At 38.5% G+C, this 19,670-nt stretch overlaps 2 protein-coding genes across 2 annotated transcripts; one reads left to right on the top strand and one right to left on the bottom strand.

Moving 5' to 3' along the window:
- On the top strand, positions 1 to 13,799 carry LOC107657988 (N-acyl-aromatic-L-amino acid amidohydrolase (carboxylate-forming) B-like). The gene is given in 8 exon segments (XM_016446346.1): positions 1 to 95; positions 792 to 865; positions 867 to 1,025; positions 10,376 to 10,571; positions 11,618 to 11,711; positions 11,794 to 11,901; positions 11,980 to 12,092; positions 13,139 to 13,799. Coding segments are annotated over 7 exon segments (942 nt in total). The 5' UTR covers positions 1 to 95; the 3' UTR covers positions 13,337 to 13,799.
- Positions 13,800 to 13,880: 81 nt separating this feature from the next.
- LOC107657989 (claudin domain-containing protein 1-like) lies at positions 13,881 to 18,899 on the bottom strand. Its single transcript, XM_016446347.1, has 6 exons — positions 18,827 to 18,899; positions 17,196 to 17,268; positions 16,756 to 17,080; positions 16,524 to 16,631; positions 15,256 to 15,393; positions 13,881 to 15,174 (listed from the first exon to the last, which is right to left on the bottom strand). Exons 3-6 carry the CDS (start codon positions 17,048 to 17,050, stop codon positions 14,954 to 14,956), a joined length of 762 nt encoding a protein of 253 aa, XP_016301833.1. The 5' UTR covers positions 17,051 to 17,080; positions 17,196 to 17,268; positions 18,827 to 18,899; the 3' UTR covers positions 13,881 to 14,953.
- Positions 18,900 to 19,670: the final 771 nt, after the last annotated feature.

Raw genomic sequence — 19,670 nt, 5'->3', positions numbered from 1 at the left:
GCTCGCTTCATGCTGGAGCTCCAGTGAAAGTTAGAGTCATGTGTGAAAGATGATCCAGGGCTGGTGACTGAAGCAGGCAGGCAGAGAAGGACGAGGTAAATCATTGTTTCGTGTTTTGCATGCCCTGTCACACCTCACCGACGGTCACCGTATGTGTCCAAAGGTCTGTACGCTTTGTGCAACTTTACTCAGTAAGACTATTAGAGGAAAAGCAGTTGGAGGAAGGCGTGTAACAACATTAGAAACAACAGTAGGTTTTCCTTTAACTTTTGTAGCCTTTGCTCTGATATGTTGCATGTTGTTGAAGATTGTGAGACAGCTTGTAATAATAGTCTTCAATAAGTGCACACAGTTTAACAGAGCAACAGAATACTTAGTAACGAAATTGGAAGTAAAACAGCTAAACTTCCTCTAGCAGCAGACTAATACCGTGGTCACATGTTCTTAAAGGTATACACACATGGATAAACACTCGCCAAATGAAGAGTAAACTGGTGGAATCGTTACCCACTAGTTGGCCATAACTTTATTAGAAACTGCAACATTACACAGTTTGGAATTCTATAATGTGTGATGTATGAAAGCCAAATACATACTAACAGTCTACTTATGAAAGCAGTTTGTGACACACAACTTTAGTGTTTTATGTTATCATTAGATAAACTTATCTAGGATGCGTTGGTTTCCCCCCTCCATATACTGAGATGTATTGATCTGTTATAAGGGACAAAATCCATTATGCACAAAACCTCTGAAAACAAAATAAGAGTGTAATTACTTTTCTGTTGTAGATGGCATTAGTGTTCCTGCCAGCACTGGCTCGTATGGCCATATGCGGCGGCACCCATGGGAACGAGCTGTCCGGTGTATGTGGTGCAGGAGATGGAGCGACAGCGGAAAGAAAAGGGAGAGGGTGTGTGGCCGATTCCTGTAACAACTGTGCTGTCAAACCCAAGGGCTGTGAAAGAGTGCAGAAGATACATTGACAGGAATATGAACCGCTGCTTCAACAGAGACACGCTGAGGTGAGATGTGGAGCAGACTGCAACATGGAATGTAGTTTTGTGAGTAAATGTCTTATTTAAAAAAAGATGGTTAGGCAATTATATGGTAATGGATAAAGAAATAAAAAATGGGCTCGGTTTAGGACAAGCTTATTCACTAGAATGAATCTGACTTTCCAAAATGAGAAAGAGGCCCCTTTAGGACAAACCAATTCACTTGAATGCATCAGAATTCCCAACACTACACATGAAAGAAAAAGAGCCAGAAAAACCCAGAAATGAAAATTCTACCATCATTTAGACACTCTAAGTTATTTGGAAGAATTTTGGTAACCAAATACTTGACAGTAGCCACCGACATTCATAGTATGGAAATAAATAATACTATGGTTGCTGTCAGCTGAGCAGATGTTGCTGAGTAGGGGTGGGAGTCACCAGAGGCCCCACGGTACAATATTATCACGATACTTGCGTCACGATACAATATTATTGCGATTTTAAAGGGGTCATATGATGCTATTTTAAAGATCATTATTTTGTGTATTTGGTGTAACAGAATATGTTGACATGCTTTAATGTTCAAAAAACATCAAGCAGACAAACTGACCAACACTTTCATGAAAACCTGTCATAAATGTTGTATGCACCTGGCAAACTCAACTATTTGCATTACAGTCTAGTCTAGTCCACCTTAATTCAATTTAAACAGGTATGCACTGCTGTGCTACTACAGGTATTTTGAACAATGTAAATTGTACAACTTGTACAAAAAAATTTGTGCAGACACTTCAGCTTGGGGCATTTGAAAGTAAATTGCTGTTAAATTTAAAATAAATAAAACAGTCTTACATCCGATTTAAATGCAGACGGGGCTTTCCTGATAACTTTCTGTGAGAGTGCTGGTACTGGATGTCCCGATTAGTGACGCATATAACTTGGAGTCGGTATCCAAGCATGGCTTTAGTAAGTGATTGTGATCATCTCAATGCCTTTGCTTTGTGTACCAACCGCATGATCGTATTTGGTGGATGTCCTATTATATAAAGTGTGTTTGACTGTATGACATCAAAGTACAGCAAGAGTGATTCGAAAGCATGCAGGGCTGTCTTCTCTCTATAGGTCTCACGGTACTTTGATGTCATACAACAATCGGTCTGCGAAGCGCTGCAAGTCGAACAAACCTATTCTTTTATATGACTCAGATACATAAAAAAAAAACAAGTCTGCCAGCAGCCAATCAAATTCCAGCACCTAATAATGTCAAATCTGAATCTCCTACCATTACAAAAATGGATAGATTCGTACATCATGTAAAAACGAGTATGCGTAGAAAAGTTTGTGAAAACTGATCACAAGGTGGCTTCATATTAAGCAACTTAGGAACTCTTGCTTTAAGTTGCCAGTAACAGTTTATCTTTACAGGTAGAGTAGGCGATTTCGGAGAGGCTAGCAATAGCAAGCTAGCTTGGAAAGCATAAGATCCCATCCTCCCTACAAATCACTCTCCAAAGCCACGCATCCTCCCAAACACATGAATGAGCACAGGCAGAGCAGAGACTAACCAGCGACATGATGAGAGATGGCGTTGGTGAAGGATTGAATACAGCGCAGTCAGAGATTACCTCATGTCTCATTCGCCGGTGAGAAAATATTACTGTACAAAGAACATATTACAATAACGTTATTCCATCCTTGCTTGGTCTGCAATAGCGTAATGGAACACGCTGATGAAGTATCATGTCTGCGCAAACAGGGTGCACAAAGACATGCAAATACATATGTTCATATGCAGGTAGGACAGCCTATCATAGCCCTCAGACCGAGGGATATGATTGGATGTACATTTCATGGTCCTACACCTTCCACAGAAAATATAAATACATTTGCTCTCGGAGGGATTGGCATGGTAATGTACATGACATTCAGTGCTAATGTGTTTGGTCTTGGCAGAATAGATCTGCTACACTGCTGCTGCTGTGGCAGAGCAAGTACCGAGACTTGCTACTGCCAATACATCCACAACATGCTGCTGTGAGCATGTAAGAAATATTGCTGCTGCACATATAACATATGAATAACCTCATAGCATACATGATCACCCCCTAGCAGATCTATACAGGTGGAGCTGGGGAAGGTGGAGAGTTTCTGAAGTGTGCTGCACTGCTACTGCAAGAACTAGTCAAGTATTTGAATGTTGAGTAGCGAGCTCATTGGCTGCTGATGCAAAAAGAACCAATCAGCAGCGCCATGTGATGATGTCATTATGTCAGATTGATTTTGATCTATCGGACTGCGCCATCTAGAGTGTCATGCCAGAACTTTGGATTTCTGTAAAAATATAAACTTATATTTTCCATATAAACTGCTGCATCAGCAGACATGCACATATCCACACACATGAAAGAATGAAACAGACAGTATAGAACAAAACACCCCCCAACAAGCAAATCTATCACTGAGACATGTACTGCTGCTGCTCTGAAGAGCCATATGAACCGCATGTATTACTATCTATGTGTGCCTGGGCTACCATGCCAACCGGCTTAACACTAGTGGCCTATGACAATGTGAGCCTCGGCTACCTTGCCGGAAAGCTTAACAGTAGTGGCCTATGACTATGTGAGCCTTGGCCAACTTGCCGAACAGCTTAACAGTAGTGGCCTATGACTATGTGAGCCTTGGCTACCTTGCCGACTGGCTTGACAGTAGTGGCCTATGACTATGTGAGCCTTAGCTACCTTGCCGACTGGCTTGACAGTAGTGGCCTATGAAAGGGGGTCTGAATACTTTCCGTACCCACTGTATGTGTGCCTGGGCTACCATGCCAACCGGCTTAACACTAGTGGCCTATGACAATGTGAGTCTCGGCTACCTTGCCGAAAAGCTTAACAGTAGTGGCCTATGACTATGTGAGCCTTGGCCAACTTACCGAACAGCTTAACAGTAGTGGCCTATGACTATGTGAGCCTTGGCTACCTTGCCGACTGGCTTGACAGTAGTGGCCTATGACTATGTGAGCCTTAGCTACCTTGCCGACTGGCTTGACAGTAGTGGCCTATGACTATGTGTGCCTGGGCTACCTACCTTGCCAACTGGCTTAACAGTAGTGGCCTATGACTATGTGTGCCTGGGCTACCATGATGACCAGCTAAACTGTAATTGAGCCGTCGCAAAGACCCGCCCTTCTTAGTTACTGTTATCTCTGACAAACTATGCCGCTCTCACGCTACAATTCATGTTCTCGCCGACTGGCTTGACAGTAGTGGCCTATGACTATGTGAGCCTTAGCTACCTTGCCGACTGTCTTGACAGTAGTGGCCTATGACTATGTGTGCCTGGGCTACCTACCTTGCCAACTGGCTTAACAGTAGTGGCCTATGACTGTGTGCCTGGGCTACCATGATGACCAGCTAAACTGTAATTGAGCCTTCGCAAAGACCCGCCCTTCTTAGTTACTGTTGCTATCTCTGACAAACTATGCCGCTCTCACGCTACAATTCATGTTCTCATGCAATATAAAAAAAAAAAAAAATTAAATCGCAGAGTAAAGAGGAAACTGACAACGCACCAGACAAGACAGAGCAGTTTACTTCTGGTATGAAACAAGGTATCAGGACTCTCAGCTTTCAAATTTTTTCATTTTTAAAGAAATTCAAACAATAAATACAGTTTTGTGGCCGTTTAATGACAGATCACTATATTGTCTCAGTTAAAGCACCACGTGAACCGATCATCTTTTCCTACACTCTAAAAAATTCTGGGTTAAAACAACCCAACTTGGGTTATTTGGCAACCCAGCGCTGGGTAAATATTGGACAGAACACATGCTGGGTTATTTTGACCCAGAGATCGCCTGTCAATCAAGCTCTTTGCAAATGGTCAATTAGACGTGCACTATGTGTAATGATAATTAACAAATGGATAGACATTTCAATCCGATAGATAAGAGCCCAGCAGCCACCTGAGCACAATGTCATAATTTAAGTCATTTGATAACTGTCATTGATATGACTTTATAGTAAGCTATTAGGAGCGATAAAGTGCATGCTTCAGCTGAAATCAACTGCACATTCAGCACAGCTAATGAAAACATCGACCTTTGAAATAACGTATGTGAACATTGAGATTACGCCACTAAATATGGTGAGCCCCGGTTGAAATGCATACACAAGAATGCTTATTTAATTTAAACCAGTTCTCATGTCGTTACTGTTGCATATCCTCAGAGCGACGACATGCTCTTGACTGCATTTTGCTCCAGCTGTATCAGCACAGATCCCTAAATGCTACTGCTAATATGCTTAATATTTCGCTCCTGCATACGAATGCAAGACTGCCCACATGACACTTAGTTTAAAACTTATGGTTGCTCTTTTTTTCAATTAATTCGGCAGACAAAGCAATATGCACAGCGATATGGAGTAAAAGAGCATTCACTTATCTTAGATGTTGATTTCAGATGTTTTCTGAAGCGCGCTTCACTGCTACAGCAAGCACTAGACAAGTATTTGAATGTTGAGCAGAGAGCTCATTAGCTGCTGATGCCAAAAGAGCCAATCAGCCTTGCCATGTGATAATCATGTCATTATGTCTGAAGAGATTGTCCTATCGGACTGCGCCATCTAGAGTTTCATGCCAGAACTTTGGATATAAATACATTTAGACCACTTAACTTAGTGGTTGCTATAGTCTTTCAACCAGGATAATTTTTTTAACCATATCACCTACCCTACCTTTAAAATGTAGCCACCATTCTAATTTTCTGTTCAAAATCATTCAATGTAGTTTGTCCGATTTGTATGAAATTTTGTGTGTGTATCATCTAGAGATGTTCATGACAAAAAGATTAATTTAATCATGTAGCAAATATAGGCTAATGTGTTTTTGGGTGTGGCCCATAATGACTTAACCATATCACCTACCCTACCTTTAAAATGTAGCCACCATTCTAATTTTCTGTTCAAAATCATTCAATGTAGTTTGTCCGATTTGTATTTGTAGTTTGTCCGATATGACTTATATCTTGTGATTGCAACATCCAAAATGTAGAAAACTTGATACACATGGACAACAGGACATTATGAAACCTGTAAAGTTTCCTGAATTTTCAGTGCTTAGAGGCACCATAAGTCAGCACAATGCTAACAGCGCAATTCCAACCAAATTTTTATTTTTTTTTTCAAAATTGGCTGTCTTGCAACAGCAGATGTTTATGCCTTGAGGAAGTAGGAGGAAATTGTGACAGGAAATATCGGTTTGTTATGAAGGACGGGCAGGAGCCAGTTGTAATGTTTAGGTATAATTGTAGGTTCTGCAGTCCTCTCAGTTGTCATGTTTCTCCTCCCCCCTCTTGTTTTTCTTCCACACACACACTCTTTTTAGTGCATGTATGAGTCAGCAAAACGCTCGCTTCATGCTGGAGCTCCAGTGGAAGTGAGAGTTGCTGTGACATTAGCATCATGTGTGAAAGATGATCCAGGGCTGGTGACTGAAGCAGGCAGAGAAGGTCGAGGTAAATCATTGTGTTACTTTACTGTGTTTGAGCAACTGGGGAGGAATGTCTTAAACTATTAATGTGTGTGGGTGTGTGTGCAGATGCGGCTCATGCAGTGTTGTGGCCCCTGATGCTAGATTAGGCCTGTACCGACTGAATGTGTGTCAGCATGCATGCCCTGTCACACCTCACCGTATGTGTCCAAAGGTCTGCTGTGTCTTGTGCAACTTCACTCAGTAAGACGATTAGAGGGAAAGCAGCTGGAAGAAGGAGTGAAACAGCATTACTTCTGTATTAAAAATAACGGTAGGTTTACCTTTCATTTTTAGAGCTGTTGCTCTGATATGTTGCATGTTGTTGTAAAATGTGAGACAGCTTGTAATAATGGTCTTCAATAAATGCATATTATTCAAGAGAGCTACAGAACACTTCATTCTAAAGGAAAACAGCAAAACTCCCTCTAGCAGCAGATCTTAAACTAATACCATGGTCACATGTTCTTAAAGGTGTACACACATGGATAAACACTTGCCAAATGAGAGTAAACATAGACGTAATAAAGTTACCCACTAGTCAGCCATAACTTTATTAGAAACTGCAACATTACACAGTTTGAATGGAATTCTTGAAATGTGATGTATGAAAGCCAAAGACATACAAACGGTCTACTAAAGAAAAGTGTTTGTGACTCGCACAACTTCTGTTTTTTAAGTTAATCTAAGATGCGTAAAGTTTTTTCCCCTCTAGAACTCCATGTGGCGACACACATATGGAACATTCTTCACATTCATTAAATATGAGGAACATTTTTCTTAAACACTTCTACATCCGCTCAGTGTTATTTTAGTATCATGTATTTTAAATTTGAATTTTTTATTTTTATAGCTTCTGTTTTCATTTTAGCTAAAGGTTTAGACAATTTGATGCTAGTTTTTGTCATTTTTGCTTTTGTTTTTGTCATATTTTTTATTAATTTGTATTTCAGCTTTAGTTATTTTAGTACTTCGAGTTAAACTAGACCAAACTGAGAAATGTTGCCTTTGAAAAAAAAGTTTATCTATCTAAACAATGTGTGACCCTTGTTCTGTTGACCTCCGCCATAGGATTATTAATGATGGTTTTGTTGTTTATTAACTCTCTCATCAGTTCTACAAATCATCTACAACTACAAATCATAAGTCAAGTACATAATGTTATTATATTGTCAAAAAAATAAGCTATAGGTTTTAATATGGGTTAATCTGAATTAATTAAAAAAAATTGTTTACACTAATGCACTTACAACTGAAGTCAAATTACTTTAACTGTTAACTGTCAACATGCCATAGAGCTCAATTTATGCTGGCCACACCTCTTTCTCACTCACTGCTGGAGATTTTTGGCCAATGCAAATTGGTAATGGGTAAAAAAGGTAATAAAATCTGTTTAATACAGTGTGTCCACCAATAACAACATGCAATAAGACTATAAATCAATATTCAGATCACTGAATGGGCTCATGATATAATAATTATGGTAGACAGACATTACAATATTGCCATACCATTTGAAAACTCAAGAGTGTACTTTTCTGTTGTAGATGGCATTAGTGTTCCTGCCAGCACTGGCTCGTATGGCCGTATGCGGCGGCACCCATGGGAACGAGCTGTCCGGAGTGTATGTGGTGCAGGAGATGGAGCGACAGCGGAAAGATTTGCTTGACCAGCCACAACATCAGCATAAGTTACTGCAAAATTATTTACCTCCAACTCTCTTTGCAGAACACCCAATCCCTGTTCCCTGCATCTCCCTCCTGCATAATCTGTTTTTCTTTTTCTCCTTGTAGCTGGAAATCAGCTCACAGACAATTTGCGGGCTATATATATATTTTTTAATAATTCCAGTGCTCGAAAACTCCGGTCTGACGCACGCGGTTTCTCGCGCTATTTCCTTATCACTTCTCGCATGTGTTTTGTTGTGAAATGTAGTTTGCGGACCAGACAGAGCTGTCGGCGATTCTTCCTATCGTGAAGTCATGCAGTGTGTAACCTCCTGTCGCCGATCCATCGTGCAATGTGAACACAGCAGCAACTGAATGCTACCCCAGATAGTCACGCAGTGTGAAAACAACGGCGATCCGATGAGTTTGAAAATCATGCAGTGTGAACTTGGCATAATGTTAGTTTATTATCTAGCTTGTATATTAGGCTGTATATGGACTTAAAATAGTGAAGGTTCTAAATTAGGTCTATTGTTTCGTCTAATTGGAAAGTAATAATTTTTAATTATTAGCAAAATATATTATAATAGTATGTGATCGCATTTACTCTTATTTGTATGCCTAATATGTTGAAAATGCAAAACGCTTCTTGTCTCATCACATTCAGGAATTACATTAAATTTACATGAAATTTGAGAAAAAAGTTGAGTAGTTTGCATTACTGGATAATACTGTCCGCTATTGAAGGTTTCTATAGACCGTTTTCATATGTCCGGGTTTCTCAGCAGTGGAAGTCGTCTAGCTGGGTAAACTTCTACAGTATAGCGGTGAATGAGAGACTACCACATATATTTTTTGCATTTTCATTTGCTCAAATAGCAAAAGAAAAACTCCACAATATAGAGAGAGAACAATATCAAATTTTCCGTCACGCCCATAGACGCTGCTTTCCTCGGCTTTAGCATAAATTTGTTTTTTTTTGTAATTCGATGCAAATGTAATGTTATGCAAAATATAGTGTTATAAATGTACATACATTTAAAATGTACATACAATAAAAATGAAAATACAAAAAACTTTGGAGGATTTACGATGCTGATGACCATTGAAATGCGTCATCACAGTCTTGTGAAAAGGGTCTATTGTAAAACAGTTGTGAAATATTAAATGTTTCACTACTTCCATCTTACCTAGCTCTATTTCAACGTTAAAACTGATGCTTCGTGCTGAAATTCGCAGCCCCTCACAAAATAGCCCCTCACTGCAGAACACAATTGATCCAGGGGGCGTGGTTGGATCCACATCTAGGGGGTGGAGATTGGTAGGTTTAGGGGTCAGGGGGTGGAGACGGGTATGGTTTAGGTATATGTAAGGTGGGAGGAGTTGGATCTGGGTTCAACCACACCCCCTGGATCTTGTGCTCTGCAGTGAGGACCATCTCGAAATTCGCGCTCAGTAAACTCATAGACTGTAAAAAAACATGGACGTAGTGTTCGTGACGTCACCTGTAGGTTTCTAAAGAGCATTTTTGAAGCTCAAAGTGGGCGGAGCCATCTTGGCAACACATCACCGCGCATCACTCCCGGATAATCGAAAATGGGCAAAAAGGCAGGAGCTGGTTGCTGAAACCACGCCCACCTAGCTCGACGGTGGTAACAGCAGTGGCAATCCACTTGTCACTCAAATGGCCACGCCCTTAATTATGCAGAACTCTAAGGCTTAATATAATTTAAACGGATGAGTTATAAAAAAATTCCCCCCCTCACAGTTGTTATGAAGGGCAAAATTAGCTATATAGACCAAAATAATTTTTTGAACCAGGCTGTAAACATGTTTTTTTCTGCTGTAAAGTTGGGCATTTTAACATGGGGTGTGTATGGGATTGACTCCCTTTTGCAGCCAGCCTCTAGCAGCCAGTTGACGAAGGTTGCCGCTTGAGTAAACTCTACCTACTTTGATTTGATTGGCCATCTCAAGCATTTTGACACTGACGAGCGTGGTTACACCACTGAGGCAGACCAGCCTAAAAATGTAACTTTTAAAGTTACAAAAATACCTCTTTGTCATTCAGATTTGGAGGGAGGGGGGATCTTGTCCCCCTCAGTGTCTATGGTACAGCATAAATAAAGTAACATAAATATGTTACTGTGTAGATCTAAAATGCTCTGTTTCTTGCAGCTGTCCTATTACAGACAGCAGCCCGTATGAAGTCTGGCGTGCTCAGGAACTGAACAATCTGCTGGGGCTGAAAGGATCCACCGATGCAACAGACATAATCTGTGACCTTCATAACACCACGTCCAACATGGGCCTCACACTCATCCATTACACATCCAGTGACTGGGTGACTCTGCACATCTGCAAATACTTACAGGCAAGAACATTACTAGTGTGCTTCAATAAATGCTGTACTAGAAACTAAGGTCAGTCGTTCTCAGCTGGTGGGTTGTTGTGACCAAAAACTGGACAGACAGCAAGGGAAAAAAACATGATTAATGCAAAAAAATAAACTGCAACTTAATAGCAAAAAAAGTAATAGTTAGGATAGCAAAATGAAAACGTAAAAACACCCAGTTTTGTAATGTATTCTGACTACTTTTGGATTACTTTTAGATTACTTTTGATTAGTGCTGTCAAACGATTAATCTAGATGCCCTGTTCAACCTGACCATCATCCCATTCCCTCTACCCCTTCATCCTCTTTCTACTCTTCCCCAACATCCTGTTCAATTAACTATTCCATAGCTCGTTTGCAGCGTGGTCCTTGCTCGTGAAGCTTATAATAATGTTTTTTAATTTGAGTGGTACTGGTAGGAATTCACAGGAAATTCAAGCATGCAGATTTAATCACCATTGGTAGTGCGATTTAGTGTAAAGCTTTTTTCCTCAATTGGTCAGAACAAAAGTGGCAGACTTGTTACGTTCAGATGACAATATCTGGTGAAAATTCTTATTTGGGTCATATATTCCGAGACGTAGGCTAGAATCTGTGATTCCTAAGTACAGTATCCACACCAGTGCGGTGACTGACAGCCACACATTCACCTCAAAACATTAGATTCATCCGTTGGAGCCATGCAAAGATGATAATTTCGCAAATAACTGCAATTGTAGGTTTTCAAACAGAGATGGCAACAAAATAATTAAAATAAAAATGATGCAATCCATAAAAAAGTAACTATAATCTGATTATTAACATTTTAGAATGAAATATAATTACAAGTACTAAATTTATGGAATCTGATTACGTAACCAGATTACTTGTAATCAGTTACTACCCAGCACTGAAAATACAGAATATTCAGTGTAAAATACAGGTCCTGAAGAAAACCAGTTAAGAACCACAGACCTATGTTTTTGTTTATGTGTCAGTGCACGTGTGTTTTGATGTTGTGTGTTGTTGTCATGTACACATTTAAGACTAAGATAACCAAAGTGCCTGTGAGAGTGCTGGTACTGGATGTCCCGATTAGTGATGCTTATTCCTTGGAGTCTGTGTCCAAGCATGGCTTTTGTAAGTGATTGTGATCATCTCAATGCATTTGCTTTGTTTTTTCAACCACAAATGTACATTCAGATGACCTGTGTTTCTGTAGCGTTAGAGATCGGGCCGCAGCCGCATGGTGTCGTCAGAGCAGATATCTATATTATTATGAAAGAGGCCGTTGACTTGACAATAGACTGGATCCACAAATTCAACTCAGGTACTGTAAGACCTAAACAATTGGGGTTTATATTTGTCTGTTGTAAGTGTGATTTATTTCAAACTATGTTGTTTTCAGGAACAGTGTTTGAAGGTGGGGATGTGGAAACCTTTAAGTTTATCAAAAGTGTTGATTATCCAAGAGATCCAGAGACTCGGACTCTCACTGCTGCCATTCATCCTCAGCTGCAGGTGCCAATCGTTCTGCTATTTATTGTATATCCGCACAGAATCAGCATGAACATGTCTAGATCATAAGAAAATTGTTTATTTTAGGACAAATATTATTTTCTTTCTCCATTTTCTATTACAGTAATGATGAAAAAATCTAATTATAGTTATTGAAGTCTTTGAAAAAAGATCAATTATTATTATGGTAAACAGTGCTGGATAGTAACTGATTGCATGTAATCTGGATTATGCAATCAAATTCCAAAAGTGTAGTATTTGTAATTGGATTATATTACATTTTAAAATGCTCATAATTACATTACAGTTACTTTATGGATTGCAGGTCCCCCTAAGATAATTTAATAACACATTCACATGTTCTCTGATGTGAGTTAATGGTCATATTGACCTGAAGGTGAACAAAATATGTCAAATTTGGGTGTTCGAGCGTTTTATGCTTTTATTTTAAAACAATTTATTGTTTAGATTTTTATGATGTAATTAATTAATTATTAGCTCTTCATCAACTAATAAACCCCCTGCAGTTCTTTAATTTACCACAGTTTGGGAAACACTACAGTAATGTAATGTTTAATGCATTTTATGATGTTGACAACAACTTTTTTTTTATCTTATTTTATTTATTTATATTTTTAACAATAATCCCATTTAAAGTTAGGTCAAAAGTAATCTAAAAGTAGTCAGAATACATTACCTGAAACGAGTCATCTAGATTACATTACTCACTCTTCATCATGTAATCTATAATCAATTTGTAAATAATCTACCCAGCACTGACAGTGATTAATTCATCATGGTAGTATTTGTTGTACTGCCTTTATGTTGATTTAAATAAAAAAAAGTTTAGCTTTTTTTAATGGGAGTTATACAAGATAAGATGTCTACATGCAAACATGCTTTGTATATCACGAAATTCAATCTTAATCAGCCTAAAAAATGCTAAATATAATTTCATTTTTCTTGATTTTGATTATAATGTGACCTAGACATATTTCTGTGAAATATACCCAAAGTCTAAATAGTTTTTTATCTTTTTTGTTTTCTAGGACAAAGACTTCTGTCTTCTCAAGCGGGGAGACCCTTTATTTTTGTCATTTTCTGGAGAAACTGTGAACTACAAGGAAGAAGAGACACTTCATCCTTTCTTTATCAATGAGGCTGCTTACTATGAAAAGGGAATCGCTTTTCACTTGGGAAAAAAGATGATGCTGACGATTCCAACGGTGCAAGTGCAGAAAGACTGAAGGATGAGAGAGGAAAAGATATTAAACTCGGCACAATTGCCACCATCAATCAGTTGATTTCACAAGAATGTCACTGAAATGATTTTGACAATCACTTGTAACTCAGGTATACGCTATGTACTTATTTTTAGCTACATGACAATGAATGGCTCATTTATCTGCTGCTAAAACACGAGCAACAGCATTTTGGATGAAAAGAGATTGTGACCAGCAAAATTTACAGGAACGTGTACAAAACTGTATAAAAAAGGCAAAACCGTCTGAAGTATTAACATCATGATGATGTCACAGTGGAGTGTGAGGTATCCTCTTGACTGTATTGCTCACATGCTGTTGCTCTTGACTGATTGTTTGGAGAAAATTGAGCCTTTCTACAAAACAAATTACACTCACTTGAAAAAAATGTGATCTCCAATATTACAACACGCAGAATAAACCACATGGCACAATGAAATCAAGTAAAGCTGTATGTGCAGTGTGATTTTTACCACTGGTACGATTTTTGCACGATATGATGGCAGTGAAATCTTCAACTGACTGCAAGTCATCTCCAGATTTTTAGTCAAAGTGTGCATGATATACGTGACGAATGACAGCAGTAACTGGATGTTTCAAGTCACTCGTCCACATCATTTGACATACAAAATAAAATTGTGCCCTTGCACTAATTTCACCAATGTTTAGAGTGGCTTTATATGCACTAATTTAGTTGTCATAACATCACATTATGCAATCCTAAACTGCTGAGAAAATCTGCAAAGCATATCGAAAACAACATGGTAAAAATCGCATAACGTGCACCAGCTAAATGTTTTAAATGAAGTATAAATAAGAATATAAACCACAGCTGAGATGGTTTTAAATTACTACTTGAACCATCACAAAACATTATAACTGGATTCTAATCAAGTCACTAAACAAATGTGAAGTATACAATGAAATACATTCTCAAAGAGAAACTAAATGGTAAACAACAGAGTATAACCAATGCAAAGCACTAGAAACAATAATAAATATGCAAACCAAATGTTCAGGAAAACACAAAAGGCTCAAGTGGTTAATGCTTAAGACGGACACAAACATTCAGTCTTTCAGGCCAAGGCAAAACCCTATTGCATCTTGGGATTGCAAAGCGCTAAAATGCAATCGCTTCAAGATGTCACTGAGTAGCTACAACACAGGCTGAATAAAAGACACAGAGGTGTTATTTAAAACACACTGAGGAGATGAAACTAAACCTAACACATCAAAATAAGTTTAGTCTAACACAGGTAAACAAAAGGCGAAGCCCTGAATAACTACTGTTTAGTGTTTATAGATGCTTTTCTGTGGGTGAGAAGTTTAGTTTCTCATCTTCAACAGCACAGATGCTAATAGAGTGGTTAAAAAGGCAGTTATATAGTAGGAAGATCCTTCAAGAAATGAATATATTCACAGGACAGTGCTACAGGTGGACGGCGTTAGTTAACCCACTAACTTTGAGCGGTATGTTCTAACTGTTTCCTTCATAACTTTAGCTTGGTTAGTGGTAAAAGCAGCCGCTGAACGAACATGGATGGGTGCTTTCTGTGAGAGCAGACAATCGCTTCGGCGACTCTATAGTCAGTCCTCTATTGCCTAAGCAACCCTGTAGGCTGTCATTCGAGTGTAGTGTTGGCGGTGGCTCCTCGTGGCCCATATGAAGAGCGCGGCAGCCATGATCTGCAGCGGAGACGAGACCAGAGCCAAAAACAAGGACCAGCCCGGTGAATAGTCCATCCCCTCGGGGAGCTCGGATATTTCGTGAAACAAATGCACGCCCGCGAGGAAACAGCATACGGTGGCCATGGAACACAGGCCTGAGAAAACAATATACGTCAAATTAAAATGATCTCTGGAAGCTGTGGAAATATAGCCATTAACTGTTATTAATGTCTTACCGGCCAGCAGATGCAGCAGCCCTACGAATAGTGTAGGAGTGATACTGCGGCAAAGGCAGGCGCACACTCCGATCAACGCCGCGAGAAACACCAGCCCCACAGAGACCAGCGGGAACAGGAACTGACACTTCCACAGGTCTGTGGACACAAACATTCAAAACATAATGACAAAACATCCTGTTGCTCACTGCGGCTGGTTAAAATACCATATATAAATGAATCTTACTTAAAGGGGTCCTATTATGCTTTTTCACATTATCAACTTTAGTTAGTCTGTAATGTTGCTGTTTGAGCATAAAAAAGATCTGCAAAGTACAACCTAGTATGAGAGCCTGTTCTAGTACACCCCCAAAACAAAATCAAGACTTTGTAAAAAAGCATAATAGGACCCCTTTAAAAAAAAAAAAAAGGAAACATCTTGTTAGGACTGTGTCTAGACAATAAACAATTATAAGTGAATGGAATGAGCATTAAAAATGATGTTGAGAACTCTTTTCATCGTTTCATTGTCACAGCATGTTTTTATTATGAGTGCTAGTCAAAGAGCTGGGCAATATATATTTAATGTTTTCAATGTCTTCCAAGATGATTTTAATGGCAATATAGTTTTGACATGTTTGTATTTGGTCATTAAGTTTACAATGAAATGTTTCATATAAATGAAAAGAAATACAAATCTTCCCAATATATACACTACCAAGTTTGCAGACTGTAAGATTTTTTTTTAATGTTTCTGAAAGAAGACTCACCAAGATTGCATTTATTTGATCAAAAATACAGTAACAACAGTAATATTGTGAAATAATATTACAATTTAAAATAACTTTTCAATTTTAATATATATTAAAATGTAATTTATTCCTGTGATCAAAGCTGAATTTTCAGCATCATTACTCCAGTCTTCAGTGTCACATGATTCTTCAGAAATCATTCTAATATGCTGATTTGCTGCTCAAGAAACATGTATTATTATTATCAATGTTGAAAACAGTTGTACTGCTTCATATTTTTGAGAAAACTGATGTATTCCTTTTTTCAGGATTCTTTGATTAATAGAGAGTTCAAAAGAGCAGCATTTATTTGAAACAGAAATCTTTTGTATCATTATAAATGTCTTTACTGACACTTTTGATTAGTTCAATGCATCTTTACTGAATAAATGTGATTTAGAAAGACCCCAGCCTTTTAAATGGTAGTGGAATATCATCTAAAGAATTCCCTAGAAAGTATAGGTGTGAGTAAATGATTGATTGAGAGTCAGGACGTACATGTACGCAGCAGATCTTCTCCACTGTCAATATTCCCAGGAGATTTGTACTTGGATTCCCACTGCTGTGGCAAAGTAAAGGCCTGACATTTAGTCACCATTATCGGATCTGGAAAGGAGTAAGCGGAGAGCGAGAAGAGAGACAAAGCAAAATGTAGTAAGCATCAATTTTTAACCGACTGCACAACTAATAATAATAATAATAATACATAACCATAAGTTACTCTCCTTACCAGGCTCTTTAAACCAGTAGGAGTGTTTAGGCACCAGAATGCAGCGCCACCAGAGACCCAGCGTGCCGTTCAGCCGGAACATAGCAACGCTGTAGATCCTCTCATCCACATCCTCTGCCTCAAAGTCCTGCTGCAGCGTCTGCAGGTCCGAGCCGTTGTTGGCGTCGTTGCTGGCCGGCTGGCTGTGGTACTGGTACCAGTGCTGCGTTCCCATGGCAACAGAGAGATAGACGGTGGCAAGCAGGCTCAGCACGGAGCCGATGACCAGCGCAGTGGCGTATCGGTTGTCCACCATGGTTTGGATGAAGTAATGCAAAAAGACTTTCTGTAGATGGCCAACAATTAACTCTTTAGCTGATGAGTGTGGTGACTGATGCGAGGAGAACGGTCATATCATTTGTACGGTTTTTGGTGACAGAGATTGCTTTTCATCCTCTTACAATATCCAGTGCAGAACGTCAGATCTCATCCTCGTGGAGGTGATCCTTCTTGAGATCCAAAGAAGTGTGTCATCTGAAACAGAGGAGTGATTAAATCTCAAAGTAGCCAAACAAAGTCATGTTTACATAAGTAACAAGTTAATACACTTTAAGGAGGAATAAGTCACTGGATTTGCGAAAGACACTCCCAGTTTCGAGGCATTTAGCCAGGTAGCTAGACATTCGTGAGTAAACCTGTGTATTGTATGACTGTGAAATGATTTGTACTTATTTATTTCACATAAAAGCCACTAAACCGCACACAACAACAAAACAAACGATGACTAGTCTCTTCTCATATCAAATGGTATACAGTCATTCTTGAGAAGTGGGACAAAACAGGGTGCAAAATTGAAAAAATAAAACCTTGTACTCAGACAAATGCAACTATATTTATGTATCTTATATGTACTAAGCTACTGAGCTATGCTTTGATACAACCTCCCAACTTTTCTCTTTTTTAACAAAATGTGCTTTTTTACCTTGGACTGTGTAATATAATTTCAGCTTTATCTTTAACAGCATTCAAGATGTTTTTAACATTTCAAAACACATTCTCGTGTTAGCAGACAGATTACACTTTCACATGTGACCAACAATTCCACAACAAATATAAAATATCATAATGAAATATTATCAAAATATTCAACTGACGGAGCTGACAGAACTGACGGAGTTGACACATCTGACGGAGGTGACGAAAACCTGAATTTGTAGTCATTTTAACTATCAAATACATCGAATCAGTCAATTACTGTATTAAAACAAACACATCAAACAGTGAGTATGTTATTGTTTATAAAGCTTTTATTCAAGAAACAACCTTGCTTTGATAGGAGATATTAATAAGTGTTGCTTTTGATAAAACAAGCTCTTTTTCATCATAAAAAAAACATTTTTATCAGTTTTATTGCATATGAATGATTGAACCCTTCTCTGTGGACACACTGTTTTAGATGTAGTGAGAGGACATTAAGAAACATAGATTTGGTATAATAATGAGAAAATTAAATTGAAGGTGATAATTGTGTTAAATACATTCTATTATTAATCCCTCATGACATTTAAAATTGAAAATATTTTTCTTTTTAAAGCTAATAGCAGTTACCCTTGCTGGACCTGTTTTGTCCCATGTCTCAAGAATGACTGTATAGCAACAAAACTTTATTAAAAAAAAAAGTAATAAAGAAAAAGTAAGGATTTTACATAATCAAAAGTCCGATAAACAAGAAAACAACAGTTAAACTCTTCCTGTAAGTGGTCTTTACCACATTATTATTGAGTTAACTACATAATATCATTTTCGCAGGATTTAAGTGCACAAAGGAGCACTTCTTTCCAAATATAATTTAGAAATATTTAACTGACACAAGAGCCTAACGTTCAATATTGCGTACATCAAAGTTGTTTGATGATCGCTAGCATGAGAGCTAACAGGCTAGGGTGTTTTAGCAACGTGAGACTGGAGACTTTCGCGAATGAAAAACATTTAAGTATTTAAACTTTATGTTTTCTGAACTTCATATAGCAATGAAACATCCTATATAGGTTTTTGTTTAAAGCAATAAAAGCTGTTTGCGACTGTCACTTACCATATTGCACACACACTTCGCGCTGACGGCGACTCCACTTCCGGTTACGATTTACGAACGCACGTGCACAACCCCATAGACATAATAAATACCTAGACGCCTCATTGGCCGCTCGACCGCACGTCAACGTCGCCGCCATATTGGTGCGGGCAACTGTCATATCGGGACAGAAGAAAACATACCTGACTCGTCGGCAGCTTGGGCATCTACAAACCGTCACACAATAATAAAAACAGATCTCGGGGTATTATCTTCCACAGGTAAGACTGAACAGTTGTTTCTGTATGTTTTTTGGTCATTTTTAGCTTTATGTTAACAGCTTAATTAGCCACCAGTGTCAGACTATTAATAGCTAGCGATATATCTAGTAAGCTGTGAAAGCTGAGACTTTATATGAAATCAAAGTTTAAATGAATTCTTAAGTTTTAACTTTTATATTGTAGTTTATATCATAAAGTAAATTGTGTTATGAGCACAATATGTACAGTGAGCACTTTGACAAGACAATGCCAGACTGTCAGGATTAGGGATGGAGCTAAAGCATCTCTCTTTAATTTCACTAACGTTACTTATTTACAAAGAGTAAGTTTATCATCACTTGATTATAAGGATTTCATAGTTTATCATAAATCTGTGGACTTATTATATATTTTTTTTTTTCCTTTTTAGCCCATTGCAAACAGGACAACGCAAGCCTTAAGGAAAGCTGAAGAAAGCCTGTTCTCTGCATTTCCAAGAGAGTAGGCTACTATACCTCCACAGCCTAATGTTGTATTAGTACTAGTTAAAACCCAGAACAGCCCTGAATGAATGGTCAGAATTACCCTGCTCATATTCAAACCAC

Source organism: Sinocyclocheilus anshuiensis, unplaced genomic scaffold (assembly GCF_001515605.1).
Source record: "Sinocyclocheilus anshuiensis isolate Anshui unplaced genomic scaffold, SAMN03320099.WGS_v1.1 scaffold471, whole genome shotgun sequence".
Classification (NCBI taxonomy): Eukaryota; Metazoa; Chordata; class Actinopteri; order Cypriniformes; family Cyprinidae; genus Sinocyclocheilus; species Sinocyclocheilus anshuiensis.
Note: the sequence above shows the minus strand (reverse complement) of the source record. Positions and strands in the feature narration are given on the sequence as shown.

Coding starts and splice junctions, on each gene's coding strand:
- LOC107657989 (XM_016446347.1), bottom strand. CDS start 17,050: ATGGTGGACAACCGATACGCCACTGCGCTGGTCATCGGCTCCGTGCTG. Junction 16,632..16,755: donor CTACTGGTTTAAAGAGCCTG/GTAAGGAGAGTA, acceptor ACTCCTTTCCAG/ATCCGATAATGGTGACTAAA. Junction 15,175..15,255: donor GCTGCTGCATCTGCTGGCCG/GTAAGACATTAA, acceptor TTGTTTTCTCAG/GCCTGTGTTCCATGGCCACC.